Source organism: Argiope bruennichi, chromosome 8 (genome assembly GCF_947563725.1).
Source record: "Argiope bruennichi chromosome 8, qqArgBrue1.1, whole genome shotgun sequence".
Taxonomy (NCBI): domain Eukaryota; kingdom Metazoa; phylum Arthropoda; class Arachnida; order Araneae; family Araneidae; genus Argiope; species Argiope bruennichi.
Window position 1 is genome coordinate 62190206 of NC_079158.1, and position 25750 is coordinate 62215955.

Below are 25750 nucleotides of genomic sequence, written 5' to 3' on the forward strand. Positions count from 1 at the left end.
GTGTGTACAAAGTGGCCATGAAACGACTTTCCTTGTTTAAAGGTTTTCGAAGTTAAAACTAATGTACGGAATGAAACAAAATTTCATAAGACAACTGATGAATATGGAAACGAATTCCGGAAAAAAAGTAACAAATAATAGAATAAAAGCGGTTAATAGAAAAGACTTCGGTTCTGTCAGAACGAAAATACTGAAATCAATATTGGCAATTAGTATGCAGAAAATGTATTATGCAACCTTTCATTTATGTTCAAGTGATGCGTTGTCCATCATGTTCGATCAGCTTTGTTCTTTTTTTTTCATACCAGAACAAATGTTGCTGATAAGAGAAATTTCGATCCTATCAGAACCAAAATACTGAAATCAATATTGATAATTAATATTCATATAGTCATATATATCACTATAGTCATACGAAAAATGGATTACGTAACATTTCATTCACGTTCAAGTGATGTTTTGTCCTTCCTATTCGATCAAATTCTGTTCTGCTAATCATATTAGAATAAAATTTGGTGATAGGAAAGATTTTCATTTTGTCAGATCGATGATATTGAAATTCATAATTACAATTAAGTACAGAAAATGAATCATATAAAATTTTAATTGATGAAAAAAATACACATGCAGAAATGAATGATATGTAGTTTAAAACTCACGAAATTATCCTTTAATCAATCATCATTAGAGTTGCATTTTCAATGAGATAATTTTACCTTCTTGTATGAAAATTATATCAGCAATTCTTTTTTTTTTATTATTATTTTGTAGAATTCATCTCCCTATCCAAATATACTTATAAAATTCGATTTCATCCTGTATTTAGCTATAGTCATAGTGCTATTTTTTGATTATCCCAAAATATCATACCAATTTCAAATTTGTGATAATGAAATTTAAAAACATTTTTTTTCTTAAATATTTTAAATTACTTATTGGGGGGGGGGCTTTGATTTTGAAATAAAATTATGGATTTTGATTTATGTTTAATGAATCTAGACATTATTTAAAAGAATATATTTATGTAATATAAGTCAAATAATTTATTCTTTAGATTTAAAGTTAAGAATAAAAAAAAATGTTTTTTAAATAAATAATTTATCTTGGTAGTTACCGAAATTCAATGGAAGTCTTCATAAATGAGATCATTTCGGCTGATCTAGGCTTATTCGAATATATACAACTTTTTAAAATATTGAATTATTTTAACTAATGAGTAATTATGGTTAAACAAAAGTTAACTATTAGTTGACAGTTGATCATTAACTTAAGAAATATTCATTATAGTAGTTACGTTTGGTTAAACGGATTTTGTCTAATTAATGTATTTTGTATAAATATTTAGTTTATAATTTTATCAATAAAAACCTGTGGTATTAACTCATCAATTCATTTCAGAGCCGTTTGTTTTAATTTTATATATTTACTTTCCCTATAGTACGGTTTCAGTAGCTTTTAATAATCTCAGTGTAAAATATTAATATTTGTCTTTGCAGTTTACGGCCCAAGTTTTGATTATTATCAGTGTCGAAATCAAAATTTTTATTATTAATAATAAGAATATATTGCAAGTTCAAGGTCATGCCAAGCGTCAAAAATGAGAAAAAAGTTAATCTAAATGTTGAAATTAATAAGATTTCATTTGCTGTATTTGATTTTAGTTCTGAGGTTAATTTTAGAATCTATATTTTTTTTACAGTGAATCATAATCATTTATATTATTAAAAATGCTAATCATCAAAGGCAACTAATCATAATAATCAGTCTCTAAAACATTATATGCCAGAAGTAGAACATGAAATAGCTTTTGTGTTGATATTTTGTTTATGTAAATTAATATGTAACTTATCTAAAATTTTAAGGGCGTATTGAGAATTTGGGCACTTTTGTTTGATTTTTTAAATTTAATATTTGAAGTCTATGATTTAAATTTCTCTTCAATGTGCAATTAACTTAAATTGCAATTTCTGACAATATTAAATATAAAATATGTGATGAATTTAAGCCTTAAAATGCTATTTTGCATTTGTCAATATGAACTAAATTTTCTTTCTTAGAAATTCTTCCTTAGTTTCACTGACTTCAGTGTCAGCATTGATATATGACTAGTAACAATGAAATGTAAAAGATTGCTTAAGAGAACAACAAAACAAAACAATAATATTGGTTTTTAACATAAATACAAGACACTCCCAAGTATTTAGGATATTGCGACATGATATGCATATTACTGCTATTTATGTTTCATTTTTTTTAAACCTACTAAAAAAAAATAATAAATACAAATATTTAAATGGTGAAAGACATGATTAAACAAAACATTTTTGTACGCAATATTTATTAAAAATAATTAAATTTAAAACTAAAAAGTTTAAATTGTATTTCATTACTGACAATTAATGTTTGAAATAAAAACACAATTATAATGATGTAATTGGAGAGCAGAATTTTCTGCAAAATTTATTCGGAACGCAAAAGGAATATTTAAAAAAATTATGAAAAACACACTGACAGAACGATATCCTGGCTATTGTTTATCGATAATAATGGTTCTTACTAGTGCTGCCATCTATATTTATTTGAAAAACTATTTTTCAAAACAAATTGATATTGTTGTTCGTGCTGCCATCTATCGTGAAAAAAGCGTTATTCTGACTAATGTTTTTCGGGATTTTTCAGGATTGACATTTAAATTTAAATGTTGTAATATTTTGGTCATAAAAAGTTAAAGAAGTTTTAGGATAGACTTAAATTTGGAACATTTCTCAACCAATGGTATAAAGAAAGTGTAATAACTTTTCAAGATCTTCTTACCATCTTCAAGATCTTCTTAAATACCATTAATCAAAACCATGCATAATAATTATTTCTTGCACCTGCAAGATATATACAATATAATGTTGTTATATGATGAAACCTTAAAAAAACTTTTTATAGTTCTTGAATAGTAAGGAATGTTTTCATTGAGCATTAAATTTTCTGGTGAGATTGTATTCAAGATCTTTAATATCTGAAAAAATAATAAAATGATGTAAGTGGTAAAATTAGCTATCGAAAGTCATGAAACTAGTTTTTAGTAAATTCGATTGATATGGAAATTTTCCAAATCAAAAATTTATCCTAATAGTCCTAATTTATCCTAATCTTTAGATTCTTAAGACTTTAAGACTCTTCTTAAAGAGTTTAAAGTCTTTTTTCTGATTTTTCTTTGAAGGAGGGAGGGGGAAGGCGATTGCCACGAAATATAGTTGGAAATAAATAAAATAGTTGGAAAAATATTTAATTTCATTTCTATTTTATATTTCTTTCTATTTCTAGATGTATGAAAGAAACGAAGCTTAAAGACAGAATAAAATGCCTATTTTTAAATTTATAAATAGAAGTGCAATTTTGATTCTCTTAGAATCAATTAGAGGTATGACATCAAAAGCAAAGCAAAATAAATAAAAACTAAAAATAAATAAATAATAAAAATAAATAAATAAATTATAAAAATAAATAAATAATAAAAAGTAAGAAACGGTAAAACCCATTGTTGGAGCTGCCTGCTGTCTGCCTATCTGTAAAAGAGATAACTAAAAAACGTTTTAAGTTAGACAGTCGAAATTCGGTATTAGGACTTTTACATAAATTTTTTTATGTATCTGTCAAAGTCAGTCTGTTTTGCCGTCATAATAAAAGTTAATACAATAACTGCAAAACGTAAAAAACTAGACAGATAATATTTAGCGTGCAGATTCAATATCTGAAATGTAAATATTTAGTAAAATTTGAGCCAAGTCCATCAAAGGATTGACCGTCTGTCGGTCTTTATACTTACAAGCATGTAAACACGATAACGTAAAACCGCAACGATATAAGCAAAGGGAATTTGGTATGCTATCATATGACTATAATTGTAATTAGCTGTGAAATTTTGGTTTAAATTGGGCAGAAAAAAAAGGCGTCCAAAATGCATATTCGTTTTTCTGATCGTTGTATATTAACTGCATTCAGAAAATTAATCGTCGATTATTGCACTAATAGGTTCCTTTATAATTACCATTTTCCAAATGACAATCGGTTAATAATGCTTAATATTATTTTCTTTAATTTACTACAAAGCACTTAGCATGAAGAACTATGAAAAATTATAATCTGAGCATTTATGGTTTTGACGGCCCTTTAAAGATTCAGAGTTTTATACGGTGTAGCGATGAGGATAAACGTTTATTATAATCCATCTCTCGCTGGTTTTATATATAAATGTATGAACACAAGTGTTGCGTTGAGAGCCAGTATAAAAACACTGAGACGTTATAAAAATATTTTTAAATAGGAAATCATTGCAAAATGCTTTTTATAGAAACTTTATCCATTTATGTACCATATTTATATATTAACGTAACATTTATTATTCAAAAACGATATAACAAGCTTTGCCACACCTCATAATTTGTCTCGTGAAGAAACCTATATCATAAACTTTATAATAAGAGACTTTCTTTTACTTAATTCGCTGGTAATGTACGTCTCAAACGCTTTCTTTTTGAGAAGAGCGTTTTAGTATCCAACCCGTGTTCCAGTGTAAAAATGATTCATCTTTTTAAAACCACCCTGTGCTGTAACTTCTACAAAATATAATACGAGGCAATCTCGTGGTTTCTGTTTAAATATAATACATTTTTAAATAGAGCTAATGATACATGCATCTCTTTTTCTTTTCGAAAGGAAATATTCCGATATATATATATATATATATATATATATATATATATATATATACACAAAAACAATGATTGATAAATATAGTAATGATAGAACCGCGCGAAGCTCTAACATAAAGAAATATACCAGGTATATAATTTAACAATTGGAACATTTTGCATTATTTAAATAATCTAAAAAAACATAAAAGTTGAAATTTCTTTAAATTGTTTCGTTTTTGCTTTATTTTTTCATTTGCTTTATTTTTTCAATTTTGAAATCAAACATCATGCTAATTTGGGGGATGCATGTATCATATTTCTAAAATGATTTTTAGAAAATCTAAATATTGCCATTTTTTGCTATCTGATTTTCAAAATTTTGGTTTACCGAAGCATATATTCTAATTTATATGATTTCTAATATAATTTGAAGAAAGTAATAAAAATTGTTTAACAACTTTATTTTATCAATTTTCTCTTTGTATTTCGAAAAAAAAAATTGTAGTTCCAAGCATCTGTGATACATATTTGTTTTATTTATTCCTAGCTGCTTTGGTAACCAGTTGGTGGCAGGATTATTTTCTGTATTTAATTCCAATTAAATTTCTTATACATATTTGTATTCATGATTCCTTGAACAAAGTATTTTTAAGTATTATTAAATTATGGAAAATCTTTTCTAGTACTCTACTTAATAAATTTATTAATATTATTTCATAGTGTTACTTTCGCAGAACTGTAAATTCACCGTCTGCCTCCTCATGTTTACATTAACACTGTCTTTTTTTATTTTTTGTAAAAAATTTCGCGATTAAATATTTGACGAAACTATGAAAATATTTTAAATGTCATTGCTGCTTTTAATTAATTAATTACTTTTTAATTAATTAAAATCCTAATTAAAATATCAAAAAGCTTTTCCGAGGTGCTCATTTCTTCTTATATATATATATGACAAATTTGGTATCTCTTTGGTATCTCTAGGACCTATAGAGTACAAATATGCAGTTACACACATACACTCATTTTTCTTTATTATAAGTAGATTTTAATCAATAACCACTCCATACCTTTTATTTTACAAACATTTAATATTTGCTTGTCATTTCAGTAAAAATTGTAGTTACAGGAAATGACGCCTTGAAACCTTTAATAAAACTGCTACCTGGGATTTAATACTTTTGACACAAACCTTCAAATATAATCATTCCATTTTTCTTTACTTTTTACAGGACCAGCGGATTTCTTAGAAGCTGACGTATCAATGGGTTTATTAACAGGAAATGAGTTTGGAACTCTGGTGCCTATAATGGCCCATCCTCCTGATACTTCGTCGGATATTTCGTTGGAAATGTGGATCGATACAGTGATTCATCATAACACCGGGAAAGGTGTCAAATTGGATTTCAAATCCCTGGACGCCGTGGAACCTTCTCTTGGAATATTGGAGAGCCGCAACGAGAAAGTATGGCTGAAATTAGATTGTTATGATATTTATTTTTCAAACTTGTAAGATTAAATTCTTTTTTTATGATTTATGAAGAAATAGGAGTATATTTGGATAATTGGTTATTCTGTAATGGAATAATTTGGATAATTGGTTAATTTGTAATCGAATAATTTGGATAAGTGGTTAATTTGTAATCGAATAATTTGGATAATTGGTTAATTTGTAATCGAATTATCTAATATTTAATCGAATTTTTGAAGGCTTTTACGTGCATTTATTAAACTTGAGTTTTTTCAAAATCGAATTTTTGAATTTAGTTTTCTTTCACTTCTTGATATATTAGTCTAAAAATTTGTCTCTTGTGTGTTACTGATGAAAATACAATATTTAATATTTTTTTCAATTAAACAATTAATTATTCCACTACAGAGGCGTCATTTAGTGCTGATTTTGCGAAAAAATTGATTGCCAGATTCCGTATGATTTTTGATAAAGAATTCCAAAATATACTGACGATTAAAAATAAGAAAATTGTTTAGACAAAGTTTTAAAGGATGCACATTTGTTAGAACACTAAGCATAGTAAAAACGTGTTATTTGAAATATTAGCTAAAAACAAAACATAAAATTTTGAGGCGCATACCAAGGAATTTGTTCCATTATGAATATATCACTAAAGAAAATTCCGATTAAAATTAAAAATATATCAATAAATCGATAAGTTTTGAGAATTACTAAGAATACTTGATAAAACTTTCTTACCGGAGCTTATACAATTTTGTTTTAACCTTTGTATTTTCGATAAAGATTTGTTTTTCTATTTTAGCTTACTAATAAATGTATGTTTTAAGAACTTTTTTATTTTTATTATTTTCCTAACATCTTTTTTTTTTTGCTCGTAGAAACACAGAATTAGAACGGAACTGATGCTTTTTCTAGCATAAATTTAAAATTTAGCTGTTAATTTATTAAAGAAAAACACCAATACTTCCACCTTTCAATCATATTTTTTTTTTAATTTACCGATTCATTTTAAGATTTTACCTTAATGCTTCTTAGAAACTACACCTCAATGATTCTGCATAGTTAAGGGGAGGGGGGGATATAACGATTCTTTCAGAAACTTCTAAAATGTCTTGTCTCCTTGAGTCTATTTTTAGCCCTAGTCATTTTTACATTAAAAAAAATTCATGCTTTTTTCTCATATTTTTTTAATGTTACATGTGGAAAAAAAAAGGAAATTATACCCAGATACCCAGAAATGACCTACTTTCTGAATGATAGATTGCAATGAATTGAAACCAGTATGAAAAAGTCCATTATCTCAACCCATATGCCCATTTTTTTGCATTTAAAATGTTCTTTCTGATTCATAAGAGGCAGAATCGCTTTAGAATTTCTAACATGGAACAAAATAATTTTATTAAAAAAATTAATGTCGTTTTTTTATGATTCAAAAGTATTATCGTTTTTCTTAGTTGTGTTTTTTAATGTGGAATTTCGCGTTAATTCGAGCATGCTTGTATTTAGGAGAAAATTTTCCGAAGATATAATACACGATTAACTGTTATTAAACAAAGTATGTTCGTAATATACGTTTCTTGTGGATTTTTTTTGTTTATTCTTCATGAAATGTTTATAAAAACTATTTCAAGATGACAATTTAGACTTATTAGACCAGATTTGATACACAAGACTGACATGATATGATTTGACTGTGTGAAGTAAATTTGTAAATGTAGAAAATGGTAATAACCTTTTAATTAAAAATATGCTTTTGCCATAAATTACAGAATTGTAATTTCAAGGATTTATATTATGATTTATAGATAATAATACAGAAAATTCTGCTGTTTTTTTTTTTGGGGGGGGGGTAAAATATTTACATCAAAAATGTTAATTCGATAGAAAGTTGTGTCCTCTTGGCCTAGGGATAGCGCGTTTTCCCCGTGATCTGTGCGTCCCGGTTTGGGCATGGTTGTTCTTCTTATGTGCTCTATCTGTGAGGTGTGCGAATGTGCCCCCCTGTAAAAAAAAGTTGTGCAAGCGAATATGACGCATGAAGTAGCTAAGTCGTACTCTTAACCATAGTTGGCGCTACTGAAAAAACAAGAGACGCTCCCTCGGCTTAAATCGCTGACAGATAACTGTCAGCGGGCTTATAAAGTGCCATAAGTCACAACAACAATGAATGGCAAAATACACGTTCCGATTCATCTTTGGACTATAAAAATAATTCTTTGAAATTACACAATTTTCTATCTAAACATAGAATTTTATTACTTAAAATATCAATTTTTATTATCTAAAATGCAATTGTATTTATTGGCTAACATTAATATCGTAAACTATCAGGTATCTTAAATCGTAAACTGCAAGTTATCAAACTATAATGTTTATTATTTGTAAACATTAATGTTGTATTAATATTAATTAAACTAAACGCAATCTATACAGAATATCTGTATCCGTTTATTTGACAAGTTATTGACTTAATAACTTACTGGAAGTAAATTGCACATTCTGCCAATTAATAGTTTTAAAAAATTGCAAATTACTTTGTTTTTAATGGGATTATTAATTAGTATTGTTTATTTTAATTTAATCAAAAATTTATCTCATTACATTGATTTATTTTCAGACATAATTTTAACATTGACTTAAAAAGTAACTTTTTGACATCGTAGAATTGTATTTCATTAAATATGTCATTTGAATGTATTCAAAATGTGTAAATATTTTTATTTCTTATTTGGTAACTGATTTCCTAAATCTTCATTTTAATCATTGACTATTATTTTAATCGGTTAAAAGATAAATACATTATTTTTATGAATTAGTGCTCAAAACAATTAATCAGTTATATACAATTAATATTAAAAATTGCGCCCAATAAGCGAAACGGAGCTTTCATTTCTTCTTTATTGTAATTACAATCAGTGACTCATTTATTTGTTTAATAAAGGTACCAGTAATTGAATTGTTTATAAAATTAGAATTTTCGCACCAAAAATAAATCTAATCAAATTGTGAACCAAATCTGTCAGAGGGTTGAACCTTTGTCTGTCTGAATTTCCGCATGTATATGAACGCGATAAGTCATAAATTATATGACATATAACTGCAACAACCTCCCGGTGGGGTAAATCGAAATGAGGATGAGATGCTTCCAGCATGGTGGTTGGATCTCGCCACCCAAGAGGGTACACAAATAGATGGGGGTTATGGCTCCTCCCATCGATGACCGGATGTACTTCCTTCGGGGAGGGTTGTACCGTGGTCGGTGATGGCCCTTAGGACTCAACCAGAGTTCCCGCCAGTGTTGCTGTTGCGGCGGTCCGGTCACTCAGTAATTTTTACGTATGCCTTCGTGGCGGGTCGGAGGTCAGATTTATGACTTACATAACTGCAACTGTAGTTCCGCATTTAATTTTGATTACAGTCGTTTGGAAAAAAATTAGTCCTAAATACATATTCGAAAGATTCATTCTGTAGAAATATTTGATTGAAGCCAAAAATCTATATTTATAGCTATATATATAACTAATAGGCAATACCATTCAAGGCATTTGTGGTTTACCCAAGATTCACATTTTTATGCAGGGAGGGAGGTTATTGGAGAGTATGCGAGACAGTTTTGTGGAAACCATTCCGACTGGTTAGCGAAAGCACTATTTAGGTGTTGGTAGGGAACAAATATTTATCTTAATGGGGAATGGACATGGAGAATGCCATGGAATAGACTTCTGAGTTCTGATAAATGGTGTCGTTGACTGGTGTCGCAATTTCGATTCTATTAAACATTTGCGCCATAAAATAGACAGTTTATGTTCAAATAATATAAATGCGGTTTATGGAGTATTTTTTAAGAGAAAGTATTACGTGATTTCTGATAGAGTACTTATGTTTACATTTAAATATCAATTAAATACTTTAACAAAAGGAAGATTGCCATGAAGCTGTTTAAGAGGACATAGAAAAATACGTTATTTTATCCACTGAGAGAAAACTTACTTATTAGAATAAAATGAAAGATAACGTTAGATCAATTAATTTGTTCTTTTTTAACAGCTATTGAAATTGGGTCACAAACAATTGCCAAAAGTGGACTGCTAAAATCAATGGGCTTATTATTTAGCAGTAAAATAAATGTCACAAAATTTTCTTATAATCACTGATATTAATATCCTAAATTGGAATTATCCTTTCAAAAATAAAACAAAGTTATGGAAGGAACTGATAATACATATAAAGAAATCAAAAATTGATTCAATGAGAACGAAAATTTATATCACATAGTTTTATGCCATATGCGAAAAAACAAATGAATTCCTGGTATGTAATAATACTTTTATTTTAAAGTGGTTATCTAATTTAGGAAATTATTTTTAATTGGAACGATGACAATTTTTTTATATTATTATTTTTTTTATTTTAAAAGCATTTCTTAAAAAATAATTGCATTTTTTAAAAATAAATTTTTAATAATTTTTTATTAATTGATTATTATGATTATTACTTAATAATTAGTTTATAAATATTATATCTGTATCATTAAATAAAAATTTTGAAGTGATCCAGATTGGGCAACTTTATTTATAATTCGGAAGTTTTATCTTTTCGTACTATGTGCTTATGATATCTTTATTAGAGGTAATCAAGTTTCCAGATGTTTGCTTTTATTTTGCTTGATAATGTTAATTTGATTTTCATTAACTCTGTATCAGATCTTAATTTATACTGCTTATCTAATACCACCGTATTAAATATAAATGACTTGAAACATTTTTGTTTTCTTTAGTGATTCACCTAATTAATTAAAACTGGAGAATTTCCGTGAGAGAAAAGGTTTTTCGGGTATTCTTCTTTTATTTCAAAATAAATAACTCACTGCTTATCGGGGGAACCCAGGAAACGGTAATTAATGAAGATTAATTTATTTTTCTTCTTTAATCGTTCCTGAAATCCTTAACATTTAATCATTGTTGTCTTTCGTATGGAAGAAAAGATAAGCGAGTTTGATATTGTGCTAAAATGGTATGGAGGAAATAAACAAAATATTCTGATTCTGATTATTGCAAAAATATCTCTTATTCTTAAAGAACGAGCTATGTAATTGTATTTAATTGCATAGGTTGCTGGTTATTGGATGATTTATCTACCATAGTCAATAAATATCAAAAAAAGGTTTTATCTTGGATGAAATTTCATCTGTTAGTTTTTCTTGCTATTTATATCATTTCTTGAACAGAGTAAATGGCTTGATTCTATGGCCATTATTCTATGAATTTGTCAAAAGCATCTTATTGGGGTTTAATATAAATTTTCGAATGCCGAATTTATAATTTTTTTTTTAATTTGAAATTTTCCAATTTTTTTATATGCACTATAAGATATTGTTAAAAGAAAACTTTATTTATCTCAACAAAAAATGTTCTATTTTTAACGAATCTGAACTTAAATAATATGTTTTCTTGTTAATTAAAAATTCTCTTTTAACCAAACATCAACTTTTATATTAAAACAGCCATCTTTGGCAACCAGCCTGTTCGCATCCAGATTATTGACATTTTAAGATGTTAAGTATTTATGTGGAATGCATATTTTTTAAAAATATGTTCACTTTGTTGTTTAATAAGACCAAAAAAAGTAAATTTAATTGAATAAATTCAAATATATTATAATACAGGCAAATTAAAAAATGTAGATACTAAGAAATAAAAGCGGAAATGAATATTTTGGATGCCAATTATCTTGGATATCTTAATGCCCAATTAATGCATTTTTTAAAATTAACATTAATAAAAGTACACGCTGGAATATTTTGATAGATGAATTTGAATTTTATAACATTAAAAAGTAATTTTTACAAATTGTGTATTACATTAAAAATTTACTAAAAAAACATTGTATAGAAATGAAATTGGTATTACTGAAAAAAAAGATAGTTTTTTAAGTTTTTGAGATAGTGCAAAAACCATTTTTTGTGGAAAAACAGATTTTGAAAACTTTTTCATCAATATCCGTATGTAAGACAGGATCATTTTCTATCTGGGAATGATTAAGCCTATTTTTGCGCTGTGTTAAAGTTCGTTTGACACTGTATCTTGATTTCTTTTACAATCTTCTTTTGTTTTTGCAAATAAAATATGTGGCTTTCAAGATATTTCTAATAGTATTATTAGAAATATCATTAATTAGTAAAGCGCAATTAGTAATGCTTTGAATTAAACCTCAAAAATCTTGATTGAAGCCGTATGAATATTCGCGTAGTGATTTACTTACATTTTGTTGTTGTTATTCTACAATACTATTCGAAGATCGATTTCTGTACCAGGTACGTTCACGTTTTATACGTTTTATATCTATACATTATTGGTAATAAAACTTATTAAATCTTAATTCAGTTCGTTAGCTTGCGAATTACGGTTCTTCACTTTCAGATCATTATCTGCCATTAAATGATCCTGTATCTCTATATTTATTCATTGGCTTAATTCACATTACCTTTTTCATCTGCAAATTAAATCCTGGTTTTAACTGTTTACTGGTAACATATAAAGAACATTCACAACAAATTACATCGCAAATTGCGAACTTTTGATTTTGCTTTCATATTTTGTCAATTTCTGAGAATTTAATTTTAATTGTGACCGTTTATCACACGTTAACATTGCGAAAGTTTTTCTTAGTACAAAATGCCCCAAAATATTATTACTGTACTTATACGATATTATTCTGCATTCAGAATACCGGAAGTATCGTGGTGATACTGTGCAGCATATTGTGCTAATAAGGTTCGTACAAACATAACAGCAATTTATATATATTTCAATTCAAGAAAATTCAGTATATACTAGGCCTTTATGAAAATAAAGTTCAGTTTTGTGCTAATTTTTTTATCTCTAAATTAAGTCATGTTTTCAGCAAATGTTTATTTTTTATGTCCAATCAAAATTTTTTCACGTAAAAGGAACATATTTATTTTCTTTAATTTTATGCAAGAATTTCCATTTATTCATATGAATCTGTGCCGTTTTTTCCTTGCTTATGATCATAACCCATTCGAAGAGCATATGCCTGAATTATACCTCTGAACAGTTAATCATTTTGTTCTTTAACCTTCTATATCAAGATAATGTTTCCCAATTCAAAAAATAATTGTTGCCGAACCTACAATATTCACTTTCATTTTTCCGTGTGTATATTTTGGTTGAGATGATTTGTTTCTAATCGGCATTTTTAGGTCATTCGTAGATCCAGTCAACCTTTTTTTCTTTGCATTTCTTACCTCGAGAGTATTGCGCTATTAATTTTTTTTGAATTCCAAGGGAGTGGCTATTTGTTTCAACATTAATCTTATCCGAGAGTTATTCCTTTTAAATATACCATTCAGTAAAAAACTAAACGCGCATTGCTACAAATTGGAAGTATGTAACGAAACTGCTCACAACTTAGCACAGTCTATTATATAGAACAACATTGTATAATATTATGTCATAATAAATAATATTATACACTATTGGACTGTATATGTCTGTTACTAGAAAACGGTCATTGATACACATTGAATATTCTGGTAATTGGAAGTATGTAACGAAACTGCTCACAACTTAGCACAGTCTATTATATAGAACAACATTGTATAATATTATGCCATAATAAATAATATTATACACTATTGGACTGTATATGTCTGTTACTAGAGAGGTTCATTATTATTGGGAATTTCTAGAAGCCATTCTGTGTTTGAAAATCCTATAATTAAAATGATGCTTGTTTCAGAAATTATTTTGTAATATTTACACAAACTATGCAAACGATTTTTTGAGATCATGTGCTATTAGTAAAAGTGCGGTTGAAAATAACTATTAATGAGCAGAACACAGCCTTCATGTTGCAGAATTACGACGATAAATGAAAGCGGTGTGTGTGTGGGGAGGATCGCTTACAATTATCTTCTAATTTGAACGATGTTTAATCATTCACCGTGTTCAAATTACGAAAGGAAATTTGATCCCTGTTTTATAAAATACCACTATGCGATTGACTGGGATTTTAATCAAGATGAAAGGTTGTTATGCTGAACTGAAAGATTATTGAAAATTACATAAATTTTTGAAGCTGCAGAAAATCAAGGGGATGAAAAGGACCAATCGGAGGCTGGATACTAAAAAAACCCCCGTTTTTGAACCAATGGAATGCAAGATCATGAACGTCATTTGCTACACTTTCTGGGCTGATGATGGTTCGAGAGTATTTATTTAAAAGTAAAAATCTGTAAACAAATTACGAGTGCCCCCTAGAGATGATATCACAAGGAAACTTTTGATAGAGATGTCATAAATACTGAGGATTCTTATTAATTGTAGCCGCATTCCATTACCTTCGGCTTCGACTTTTCTTTTAGCTGTTAATATTTTGCCTGTATTAACACAGAATACTTCACAATAGTGCTATGGGATTTGTATATTGTTGTTCGGTGTTCAGAATATCGAACGAAATCTTCGAGATATTGTACAATATTTTCTGCTAATAAGGTACAATATATTCTGCTGATAGTTTTTGGAGTCATATTGGGGATTGGACATATATAGCGAGTGTCTTATAAAGTTATGCCTTAAAATAAGTCTTTTTCAATTTTATGTTACTTTAGGTGAAATATAGTTCATACAGAATATGTAATAATACGAAAAGTAACAACATCGACTATCAGACGCCTTACTCTTATTCTCTTTATCTGATTCATGATATTTTATATTTTACCATTTTTTTTGTATTTATTATCAGAATACTTTATTATGCCTTATTATCAGAGGTTATTGTACGATATCTTCTTGTTCAATATTCTGAATGCCTGACAACGTGGTGAAGATATCGTAGGAATCTTGTCGGGATTTTGCGATGGTAAAAAAAATTTATTTCTGGAAAAAAAAATTAAATTTTATTCTGAATTCTAAATTCACATACATTCTCAAGCAAACGAATGTCAGTGAGAGACTCAATCCACATACGTCTCAGAAAAAAAAGATGCCCCTTCGAAAAAACACACCCTTAGAATAAGAATACGTGCTGTTATATGTGTGTTTGTATGTATGTACATTTGTGTGTGTATGTATGTACATGTGTGTTTGTGTGTGTATGTATGTACGTGTGTGTTTGTGTGTCTATGTACGTGTATTTCTGTGTGTATGTACGTGTGTGTTTGTGTGTGTATGTACGTGTGTGTTTGTGTGTGTATTTACGTGTGTGTGTATGCATGTTTGTGTGTGTATTTACGTGTGTGTGTGTGTATATACGTGTGTGTGTTGTGTGTGTGTTGTGTGTGTGTACGTGTGTGTATGTATGTACGTGTGTGTGTATGTATGTGTGTTTATAAGTATGTATGTGTGTTTATAAGTATGTATATGTGTGTGTATGTGTGTTTATAAGTATGTATATGTGTGTGTGTGTATGTGTGTTTATAAGTATGTATATGTGTATGTATGTACGTGTGTGTGTATGTATCTGTGTTTGTAAGTATGTATATTTGTATGTACGTGTGTGTGTATATGTATGTATATACGCGCACGCGCGTGTGTATGTATGTGTGCATATGTATGTATTTCTGTGTATATGTGTGTATATACATATATATATATATATATATATATGTGTGTGTGTGTGCATGTACCTATGTATGTGTATGTGCATATGTATGTAAATGCGCGTGTGTGTGTACTTACATCAAAATATAAAGGTTATGTACACTTATTAATAAAAGATGAATATTTTTTTTCTCTTTTATGTCAATAAAAAGATCTAAACTTTTTAACGAGCACATGCGCATTTAAATTTATTTTATGATTCTAACGATGCAAAATGCCTAAATACTCTTAAATTCTTGTATAATTTTTATTTTCTAAAACGTTGAGAAGAGAAGATTGAAAAAAAATGAAATCGGTCTTTTGGAAATATTATTAAATCTCATTTCCGGGAATGGGCACAGAATTAAATGAGGAATTTTCAGTAAAAGAAAAATGTTTAATATTAAATTTTTTTTTCTAAAACGCTTCAAAGATTTAATTTTAAATCTAATTTCAAATCTTAGATTTTTTTTAATACCTGCTGTTATTTATATGTGTAATTATTAGGGTAGAATAGAAGTATTAGGGTTTTATATGCTTGTTAATTTAAAAGTTAGAATTTGTTTGTTTTCATGTTAATATAAAAAGCAAGCAGTTTTTAATGTGGCTTTGAACTCTTTTGATGCTTCTAACGAAGTAGAATATTTTTTCCCAAGTATTATAAATTCTGTGTATTTTTTTATTTTCAAAAACATAGAGATGAGTGGACTGACACGAAATTTGAAGTCAGTCTTCTGAAAATGCCTTGGAATATAATTTTCTGGAATGGGCTCTAAATTAAACCGAGACGTTTTCTGCAAAATAATGTTTTAATATTTTTTTCCCTATTTGCTCCCGGAAAAACTTATGAAATTTAATTATAATTCTAATTTTAAATCCTATATATTTTTCTCCCTCATTCATATAAAAAATGTTTATTTAATTTTTTTTGAATGCATCTTTTCAAGTGCTAACGAGAAAAAGAAAGACCTCCCATAAAGAATGAATTATTGCATGAGAAATGCGAGAATAAAAATATTTTCAAAAACACTAGAAAAACTGGATTAATTTCATTTCCGTGAGAATGAAATTTTTCATTAAAATCACAGTGTTCGTTTGCATTTTAATTATGTTTTGAAAAACGAGAAAAGAATTCTTCTCATAATAATATTAAAAGAAATGAAATTGCTGTTTTACAGTTCATGGAAAACAGTTGTGAGTGATGTTTTAATAATGTGTTTGCAAATACCATAAAAGTATTTTCTTAATTATTGTGAGTCAGATATTTCGATGCAACATTTTGGAAATGGTTATTTTCAAGATTTAGTTATTTCAATTCTGTTTTTGTTTTTTAAAGTTTTTATTTAAGATTTATTTTGAAATATATGTGCTTTCATTACTTTTTAGTATAAGGGTTTGAAATATGTTCATTATTTAAAAATTGATAAAAGAGACACATTTTTGGGATATTAAATTTATTTTCTTTTTATTATTATTTTCATCATTTCTTTTCTTATTTCATTTTTTCTTTGTTTCGAAATTTTTTTAAAAATAATGTTTTTATATTAAATTAATGAACGATTTCTTAAGCATTAAATGAAGGTTATTTTTACTGGAACTGAGGAAAATATATTTGATTTCCCGAATACAGCCCACATGCATGCAAATTTATTAGATTATAGATTGTGTTTAGTTATCTGTATAACTACTTACCAATTTTAAAATAAAAAAGCATGGTATATTTGATATTAAAAATATGCACTTTTACCTGATTTTAGAATTATATTTATGCGTACGGTTTCAATGTAAATATACAATGTATATATATATATATATATATATATATATATATATATATATTTGATTTTTCTAACACAGGCTACATGCATGCAAATTTATTGGATTACAGATTATGTTAAGTTATATGCTGTTTTTATAACTCCTTCACAATTTTAAATAAAAAAAGGGTATATTTGATATTAAAATTTTGCTTTTATTGTCTGATTTTAAAATTATACTTATGCCTGCTGTTTCAATTTAAAAATATTAGAAAATAATTTAAATGTCTTTAAAACGCGCTTCAATTATTACATACCAGTTTTGGAATTATATAATAACTTTATAATGGGTACAGATTGAAATTCTGCATCTCACCAGAAAGGCGACAGCTATAGTCACAGAAATGGTGTCAAGCTATAAGAAAATGATCTTACAGTCATGTGTTTTCGATGAAGCTAACATGGCTAGTTAACTGGATTATTCATTGTAGCTTTCTTATCAAGGAATCAGAAACAATATAAATCACGAAGATGTATAATATATTCAATTTAGCATGAACAAGTACACTTATGTGTTTTAAAAATTGAACTTATGAAACTTGCATTGTGGAATTCATAAAATGCAATATAAATATCTGAATAGTACTTTGCTTCCTTGTTATATTTTTTAAAATTTTTTTGCAATTATTGCAAATAAATAGTGACAAAAACTAGTCACTAATTTTATATAGAAAAAAAGTTCTGAACACTTTTTACGGTATAATATAACCTAAATGATTTTGTTTGAATTTATAGTTCATTTCCAGTTTGAATGGAAAAAGAAAAATAGATGCATAAAGTTAATAAAACAATTCTGGCCCTGTATAGCGCTAAAGAAATTGTATCAAAATATATCACAAAAAAATTGCAAAATTGCAATAAAAAACTAAAACCGCAAAAATCAGAATTATACATACTGCAACAATCGATGAAAAATTAATAACTGTCATTTGTTTATAGAATTTAAATAAAATAAAAAATGTCGGTATTCTGTTTTGAAATCTATATTTTTTTAAAGAAATATAAATGCTATTCATAAAATAGAATTAAAAATCAATATTTGTGTTTCATATTTCAAATTTTTATTAGAAATTGTTTTATTATTTTGAATATTTCTAAATTTTTATGATAAATAAATAAAACATATTTCAAAAGGAATTTGATTAGAATGCTTTTGACTTATGTTTAATAAAAATGATCTGTTTGAATTTTAATTTTTGTGTATTAACTCTATGTTTTTGGTAAATGAATTAATTTTCAATATTATTCCAAACATTTTAAAGGTAAACATGCGATGTTTTGCTTATTCAAACACACATTTATTCTCTTCTTTAGAAATAAAAAGTCGCTCTTAATAACACTAAAGACATTGTGATTCATTTACATTCTTCTTTTTTACGAATTGATTTAAACTAAAATGAAATGATTGTATTTTTTTTATGCATTTATATACGTATACAAACAGAAAATTTCATTTCAAACTAAAGAATCCGGTCCTTTCTTTAACAACAAATCTGTATTCAATTTTCTACAATTTTCCAGTTGTGGCACCTGGTGGCTAAAACTTCGTTGTGTTTGAAATTTTCGCCAATAAAATATTGGAAAAGGAGTGAAGATGCCTCCTTCCACTTCTATATTTTTCACCTTGAAACCAGTCGTGTTTAGTTGCTCTTCTCCTTCTGACGAATAAAAAAAATAAATTCTGAAACGAAACGGCTGTGGCCTACGTTTCTCTCCCCATGAGATATTTCTACTTGAAACAAAAGGTTCCCCTGAGATTGCGAACAGGAAGTTGGTTGAAGTTCATCCTGATCGAAAAATGAAACTTGGGATATAGGGAGAGGTGAATGGACACGAAGCTCGATTTTCTATAGTTCAGGGATCAATTACAAAATAAAGGATTTAATATGTTTTAGTATCTAAATATCTTTCTTATCTTTAGAGGTTATTAGATTTAAATAAATAATAACTTTGTAAAACTTGTAAGGAAAAACGTATTCTTTTCTTTGTAATATGCACATATTCGTAAATACATGTTTGGTAAAATTTGTATTTGATGTTTAATCCAAGAATAAGATCTTGAATTTACAAAATGAATTCAATCGATTAAATAAATTTTTAAACTGAAACATTCTGGAATATACTCTTAAATATGTCTAAACTAATGAAACATTTGTCTTGTGATAGTAAATGGTTTGCTGACGGGCGATGTTTTCAAATCATTTGTATAATGTTCGTTACATTAAACGAAAATTATGTAACTTAATATTTCATCTCAAAGACGTAATTAGAGACCGCATTTGAAACATCCAAACCATTCCGAAAAGATAAGGTTTAAATAATCAGAGCGTCATGATACTACTAGGTGCAAACTATGATTCCTAATGGCCATCAACGCCATGGTACATTCCCTTCCCATGGGAGGCATGCTTCGTTATTGGTGCGATGTGATTCAATCCCACACCATTATTATGCACATCTAGATGAGGGTTCCAACAACCATACCGGCAGTTTCTCGTCCCCATTTTTGAGAAGATCTTCCCGGTGAAAAGATATTTATTAGAGAACCAGAAATGATCATTCCATCCCATCCTTATTCATTCAAGCACGACATTTCTCTATCTGATATGCCCCCCCCCTCCCCCCATGTGTGACATATTTACTAGGTAACCATAATCGCAATTTTTTCGACTCCCCCGAAGGCACATGAAAAAATCGGAATGACCAGACCATCGGGACAACAACACTGACGGGAACTATGGTTGAATCCTAAGTTTCCGCAACCTAATCAGTTGAGTCTTAAGAAGCCATGGTACAACCCTTCCCGTGGGAAGTACGTCCCATAATAGACAGGAGGTAGCCGACTCCCTCATTTCTGTACCCACAAGGTTGGCGGGATTCAACCGTCACACTGGAAGTTTGTCATTTTCATATCTGATGTGTACCCCTCCCTGTGAGACAAATTTATTAGGTAAATATAACTGCAGCAGAAAAATTGAAATTTTATTTTTTTTCTGTGTTGTGTGTGTGTGCGGTTTCTTATTTCTAATACGGCAAGTAAAATATTCAATTAATTTTATAAAAAAAATTCGAAATCACGCCTAATTATCAAATTATGAATGATGCCTTGAAATATCTCAAATATCATCCTTAACAACAAAGCCATTTAGAAATCTTTACATGACGATGGAATAAAATCACACATATTCAACAATATCAATGTTTCTATGATTAAGAAGATTTTCTTTAAGGTTTTGTTTTCTCTTTTGGTTTAGGTAGGTTAACACCAAATAAAGGAATAATGGGTAATTAGGTCTATTACATTTGTAAATTAACTTGCATGAAATTATGAATTATTCCGACAGAAATTTAAGTTTTTTATAATTAATGTTTGAGATGTTTCATAAAATCAACTACTAATTTAAAATATATAACTTAGAATAATTCAAGATTTCTATGTAGGTCATTTTTACTTCCTCTTATCGGAAGAGTGCTAAGAGCAATTATTGTAATCTTCAAAAGATTCGAGATAATGGCAAAGCTTGAAGTTAAGACCTACTTAAGTTCGAAAAACTTATTTTTGGCATTGTGTTTTTCTATAAATTTGTGAATAATATGACTCAAAAATAATTTAAACTTGATGGATGAAATCTGGTATAGGTTTTTTTACACCAAAATTTGTGGACTTATATTAAATTTTTGACGAAATCCAAAAATCTGATGAATTTCGCTTTCCTGGTTGTTCGAATATGAGTTAACACTATAACTACAAAACCAGGAGAGCTAGTTGCATGAAATTTAATTTGGTAATATTTTATATCTAAATTATAGAATCATAGCACATTTGGTATCATATATATCAACGGCTAGACCGTCTGTCGGTCTGTTATTTCAAAAGCCTTTAAACGCGTTAGTTTAAAAACTTAATGACCTAAATTTATAAAGCTTGGTTTTGATTGTATAACTAAAATTGCAGTTATATATCAAATGTTGGTTTCAATTTATTGAAAAAGAATTTGACAAAAATATGCTTTTGAATTTCTGATGTTTGTGTATTATCGCCCAAAGAAATCGCGGAAGACCGCAAACTATTAGACTCTTATAATTATTATTCGCAAATGGTATTTTGTCAATAATACACAAGTCCATTTTTAGAGAGTATGCAAGAAAGTTTCTGAGAGACCATTCCCACTGGAACAAATATTTATAAAATGATAATCAATTGTTACCAATAAATAAATATTTCCTATATTTTGTGTTTTTGTGCTTTATTTGCATATTTTTCAAAATATTTTCCTGAAACTACAATAATATATCCGAATTTAATAGAATTGGACTTACTGTACAGAATTCGTCAATCAGTTTTCTAGTTTATTTATTCTTTTGAATAAATAAATTTAATATATTTTGAAATTTATATATTTGGAATGTATGGACATACATTTTATATATGGTTTGAATGAAATATTTAATTATTAATATGTTATGAATATTTTATTGCTTGTATTTAAATTCTTGAGTACATTGTCAAGAGAGTAACATTTTATCTAAGTATTATACATATTGCAGTTCAGGATTAAATGAATTTCCGATTTTATTAAATGAAATCGATTTTATTAATCTAATTTTATTAAAACCTTATATTATATTCCATGAAATCTAGGAATTGATTGTGCTATGAAATACAGCTTCATTAAAAATATATCCAAAACTTATGTTGAAGAAATAAAATAGTTCAAAGAGAAATTTCCGTATACCATTATGAAATTTTTGTTAAAAACATTTTAAAGCAATTATTTCTTTACTAATATGCTATGCATATAAAATATTTTATACATAGCATATTAGTAAAGAAATACTTTACTAATATGCTATGCATATAAGTAAAGTATGTTTATATTATGCGCTGTTAGTAAAGTTTACTTTATATTATACGCTTTGTAGAGAAATCTTGTTGCCAAATAATGTTTGTAATGCAGTTTACCAGTTAACGATTTTCGATATCATGAGGAGTTTTGTGTCATTATTAAATAAAATTTATGATTTTTTTTTGTTAAAAAAATATATTTATCAAAAAGTTATTTTAAAGTAATGTGAAAGGAAAGCAGATAAAAAAAAAAAAGAATTTTTGGTATTAGAAATCGGAAATTATTATTCAAACAATTATTTTGCTTTCAAAAGAATGATTTGAGGAGGCAGCTATAAGGGGTTTTTATTAAAATTCACAACAGAGTTAGAAGAAATGGTTTAATATAACAGAATTAAAAGAAGAATAGGCAAAATATCATATCATAAGCAAATAGATCCAAGCGTCTTAAAGCAAACGTGATTTGCTTGGGGAATATAATGCAATAATAACGAACATAAATGGATAAAAGACTTAATCGCATATCAAGATATGGTTTTGATCCCTATAACTGTATCACGTCTAATATTTACTATACATCATTACTCATCAGAACGACGAAGGTATACATTTACGCAGCATTTTTATTCGTATTTTCTCTAGGCTCTCTTTAAAATTTTCATTTTCTCCACGTTTCTTCTGTTTCTGAAACGAATTTACTTCTATATAATTTTATAGTTTGAACTGCCGTAGATGTTCGAATCTTTCTTGTACTTCAAGACTATCCACACTAAATTATATATATTAGGATAACAGCGCAATCGCTTTTTTCAACGAGTCGTTTTGGAAAATGCATTTTCTCCAGAAAAATGGGTGGAAATATATTATGTAATGTCATTTTTTTAAGTAAAATGTTAAAAATACCATTGTTAAAAGTATTTCAAAATGTTGTGCTATATATTTTGTTATCTTCCTACATTGAATGCCTGCTTACATCTAGTTTAACCTTTTACTTGCCGAATTATTTTACCATTCATTTTTAAAATTTATTTTTGGACCATTAGTTAAGTTTTGGTACAAAATAAGCCCAGGAAGGAGAGAAAACTTTTTTAATCAATTAAAATAGTTTAATTAATTAAATTATTAATACGAGATTTTTAATTTTATTTATTAGATATCTACTACTTTCTATTGAGAAAACGTTTTTTGTGTTATTCCAAATACTGTTAGAAAAAGTGGTCATATTGTGAAGATATAAGCAGGATTTAAACGGTACTTTAAAGTACCGTCGATGGCTGGAATAACCTGGTTGGTAGGGCGTTGTATTCCCATCGCTTGGGTTGCGAGTTCGAACTACACAGGTAGAAAACTCTCCGTGTGTGTGGTGGCTGACGCACGTATAAATCTGTCATGGTCACAAGGTTCTCCATGTCGAGAGTAATACGACTAGAGGTACTGGTTCAGAGGTGATCATTCTCTGATTAAGGTCTAAATTACGATCAGTGGATGAGTGAATGAAATGCATGAATGAAGTCCGCCCAGTAAAATGGGTTGTGAAGCGTGAGTAGTTAACACATATTCTTGGCCCTAGATGGCACTACTGAAAAACAAGAGACGCTCTCTCGGCTTAAAATCGCTGACTTTGTTAGCGGGTTGTTTGTCAATGACAAGTGCCATTAGAAACAACAAGTACCGTCGGTAAATGAAGGGCAAAACTTTGTGTTTGCTTTTTGGCAAATAAATAAAAGAAAAATTATATTTATCTTACATATTTTAAATTTGTTAAGAAAATGCGTATTCAGATATGCAGTTATATCTAATGCAAAAAACTTTGTAATATGAAGTAATGTAAATGAATTATTTTCATTCACTTTATTTCTTATTCAAAGTTCTTTTAAACATTTTTATGTAACATGTCTTGTTTCATATTTTTAAGGATTTAATTATGTATTCGAATTCTCCCCTCATTTTTCAATGTGCTACGGATTTGAAATTTTCAAGGTTTACATATTTACAGTAAAAAATATATATATTTTAATATTTTCAACACTTATTTATTAGTTGAACCAGTTAGTTAAACTAAATATCTGTGCTACTTTGGATGGATTCAGAAAAAAATTGATTTCAGAAATAAAAATATTTAGAAGATTGGTTCAAAGTGTGTTTTTATAAAAGTGTTTTTTAATAAAATTTATTTAGCATGGATTTAAGCTCTTCTTGTTATGAAAATTCCTAAAAAAACTTATTTTTAAGACAAAATTTATATTAATAATAATAAAAAAATATTAATTTTTTTCAACTATAAATATATGGACAGCTCTTAATATGCATATTTTTCAGCTTCATAATGTATCTGTTGTTACCTATAACAAGATTTTGGTTTCGTTTAAAAGATCTCATTTCAAGACCCTTTCCCTTAAAGGACTGTCATGCTTATTATGTTTGAGGATGTTAAAGTTGTCATAACTCTCATGTTATCTAAGGTTGTGCTAAGTTCGTGGAACGTATAACATTCCAGGCTTGGGCTTTGGTTATTTTATCATGACTTGCAATACCAAAGTTCGAAATAGCTCTAAAAAGCTTCAAAGTGAGATAACAGTCTAACTAAACTATGCTTAATTCATAGTAATTTTAATAATTTACGTGGATAAAATTGTTATCTCTCCTTACTTCATAACAGATTTTTGGTTTCGGGGTCAAAAGATCTAATTTCAAGACCCTTTCCCTTAAAGAACTGTCATGCTTATTATGTTTGAGGATGTTAAAGTTTTCATGACTCACATGTTATCTAAGGTTGTGCGAAAGTTTGGGGAACGTATAACATTCCAGGCTTGGGCTTTGATTATTTTATCATGACTTACAATACCAAAGTTCCGAAATAGCTCTAAAAAGCTTCAAAGTGAGATATCAGTCTAATTCATAGTACAGTACACTCCTAAGTATCCAACCTGATGTGGTGAAAGGGCAGATCGGATACCAAAAAAGCCAGATAGGTCGGAGTTCTGTGAACTCATTTCTTTGCCCATCAATACCAGAAGACAAAGTTTTATACCAAACGTATTACGTAATACATATTTTCTCACTTCTTATTGAGTACTGAGCCCTCCATTCATCTCACGCCACGTAAAATGTGTACATGGCCCGGAGGATCATAGAAGCAATTGCCGGTAATGTGTCGAGGCAAGGCTCCGTGATGATAATTTATATATGTTTATATACGGCACAGCTCGTTCCAATAATTTATTAGAGAAAAAGTAAGTTAAAGGATATAAACTGTTCACCTTTTGACATAATGCCCAACTTAAATGCAGGAAAAATCAACAAAACGTTAAAGTGAACCTTGA

At 28.1% G+C, this 25750-nt stretch overlaps 1 protein-coding gene across 1 annotated transcript in view; it reads left to right on the forward strand.

Moving 5' to 3' along the window:
* LOC129980489 (uncharacterized) overlaps positions 1-25750 on the forward strand; it is a 38261-nt gene that overhangs the window by 8439 nt on the left and 4072 nt on the right. Inside the window, exon 2 of the mRNA XM_056090807.1 lies at positions 5921-6153. Within this exon, the coding sequence (XP_055946782.1) occupies positions 5921-6153 (233 nt within the window). The remainder of the gene's footprint in view (positions 1-5920; positions 6154-25750) is intronic.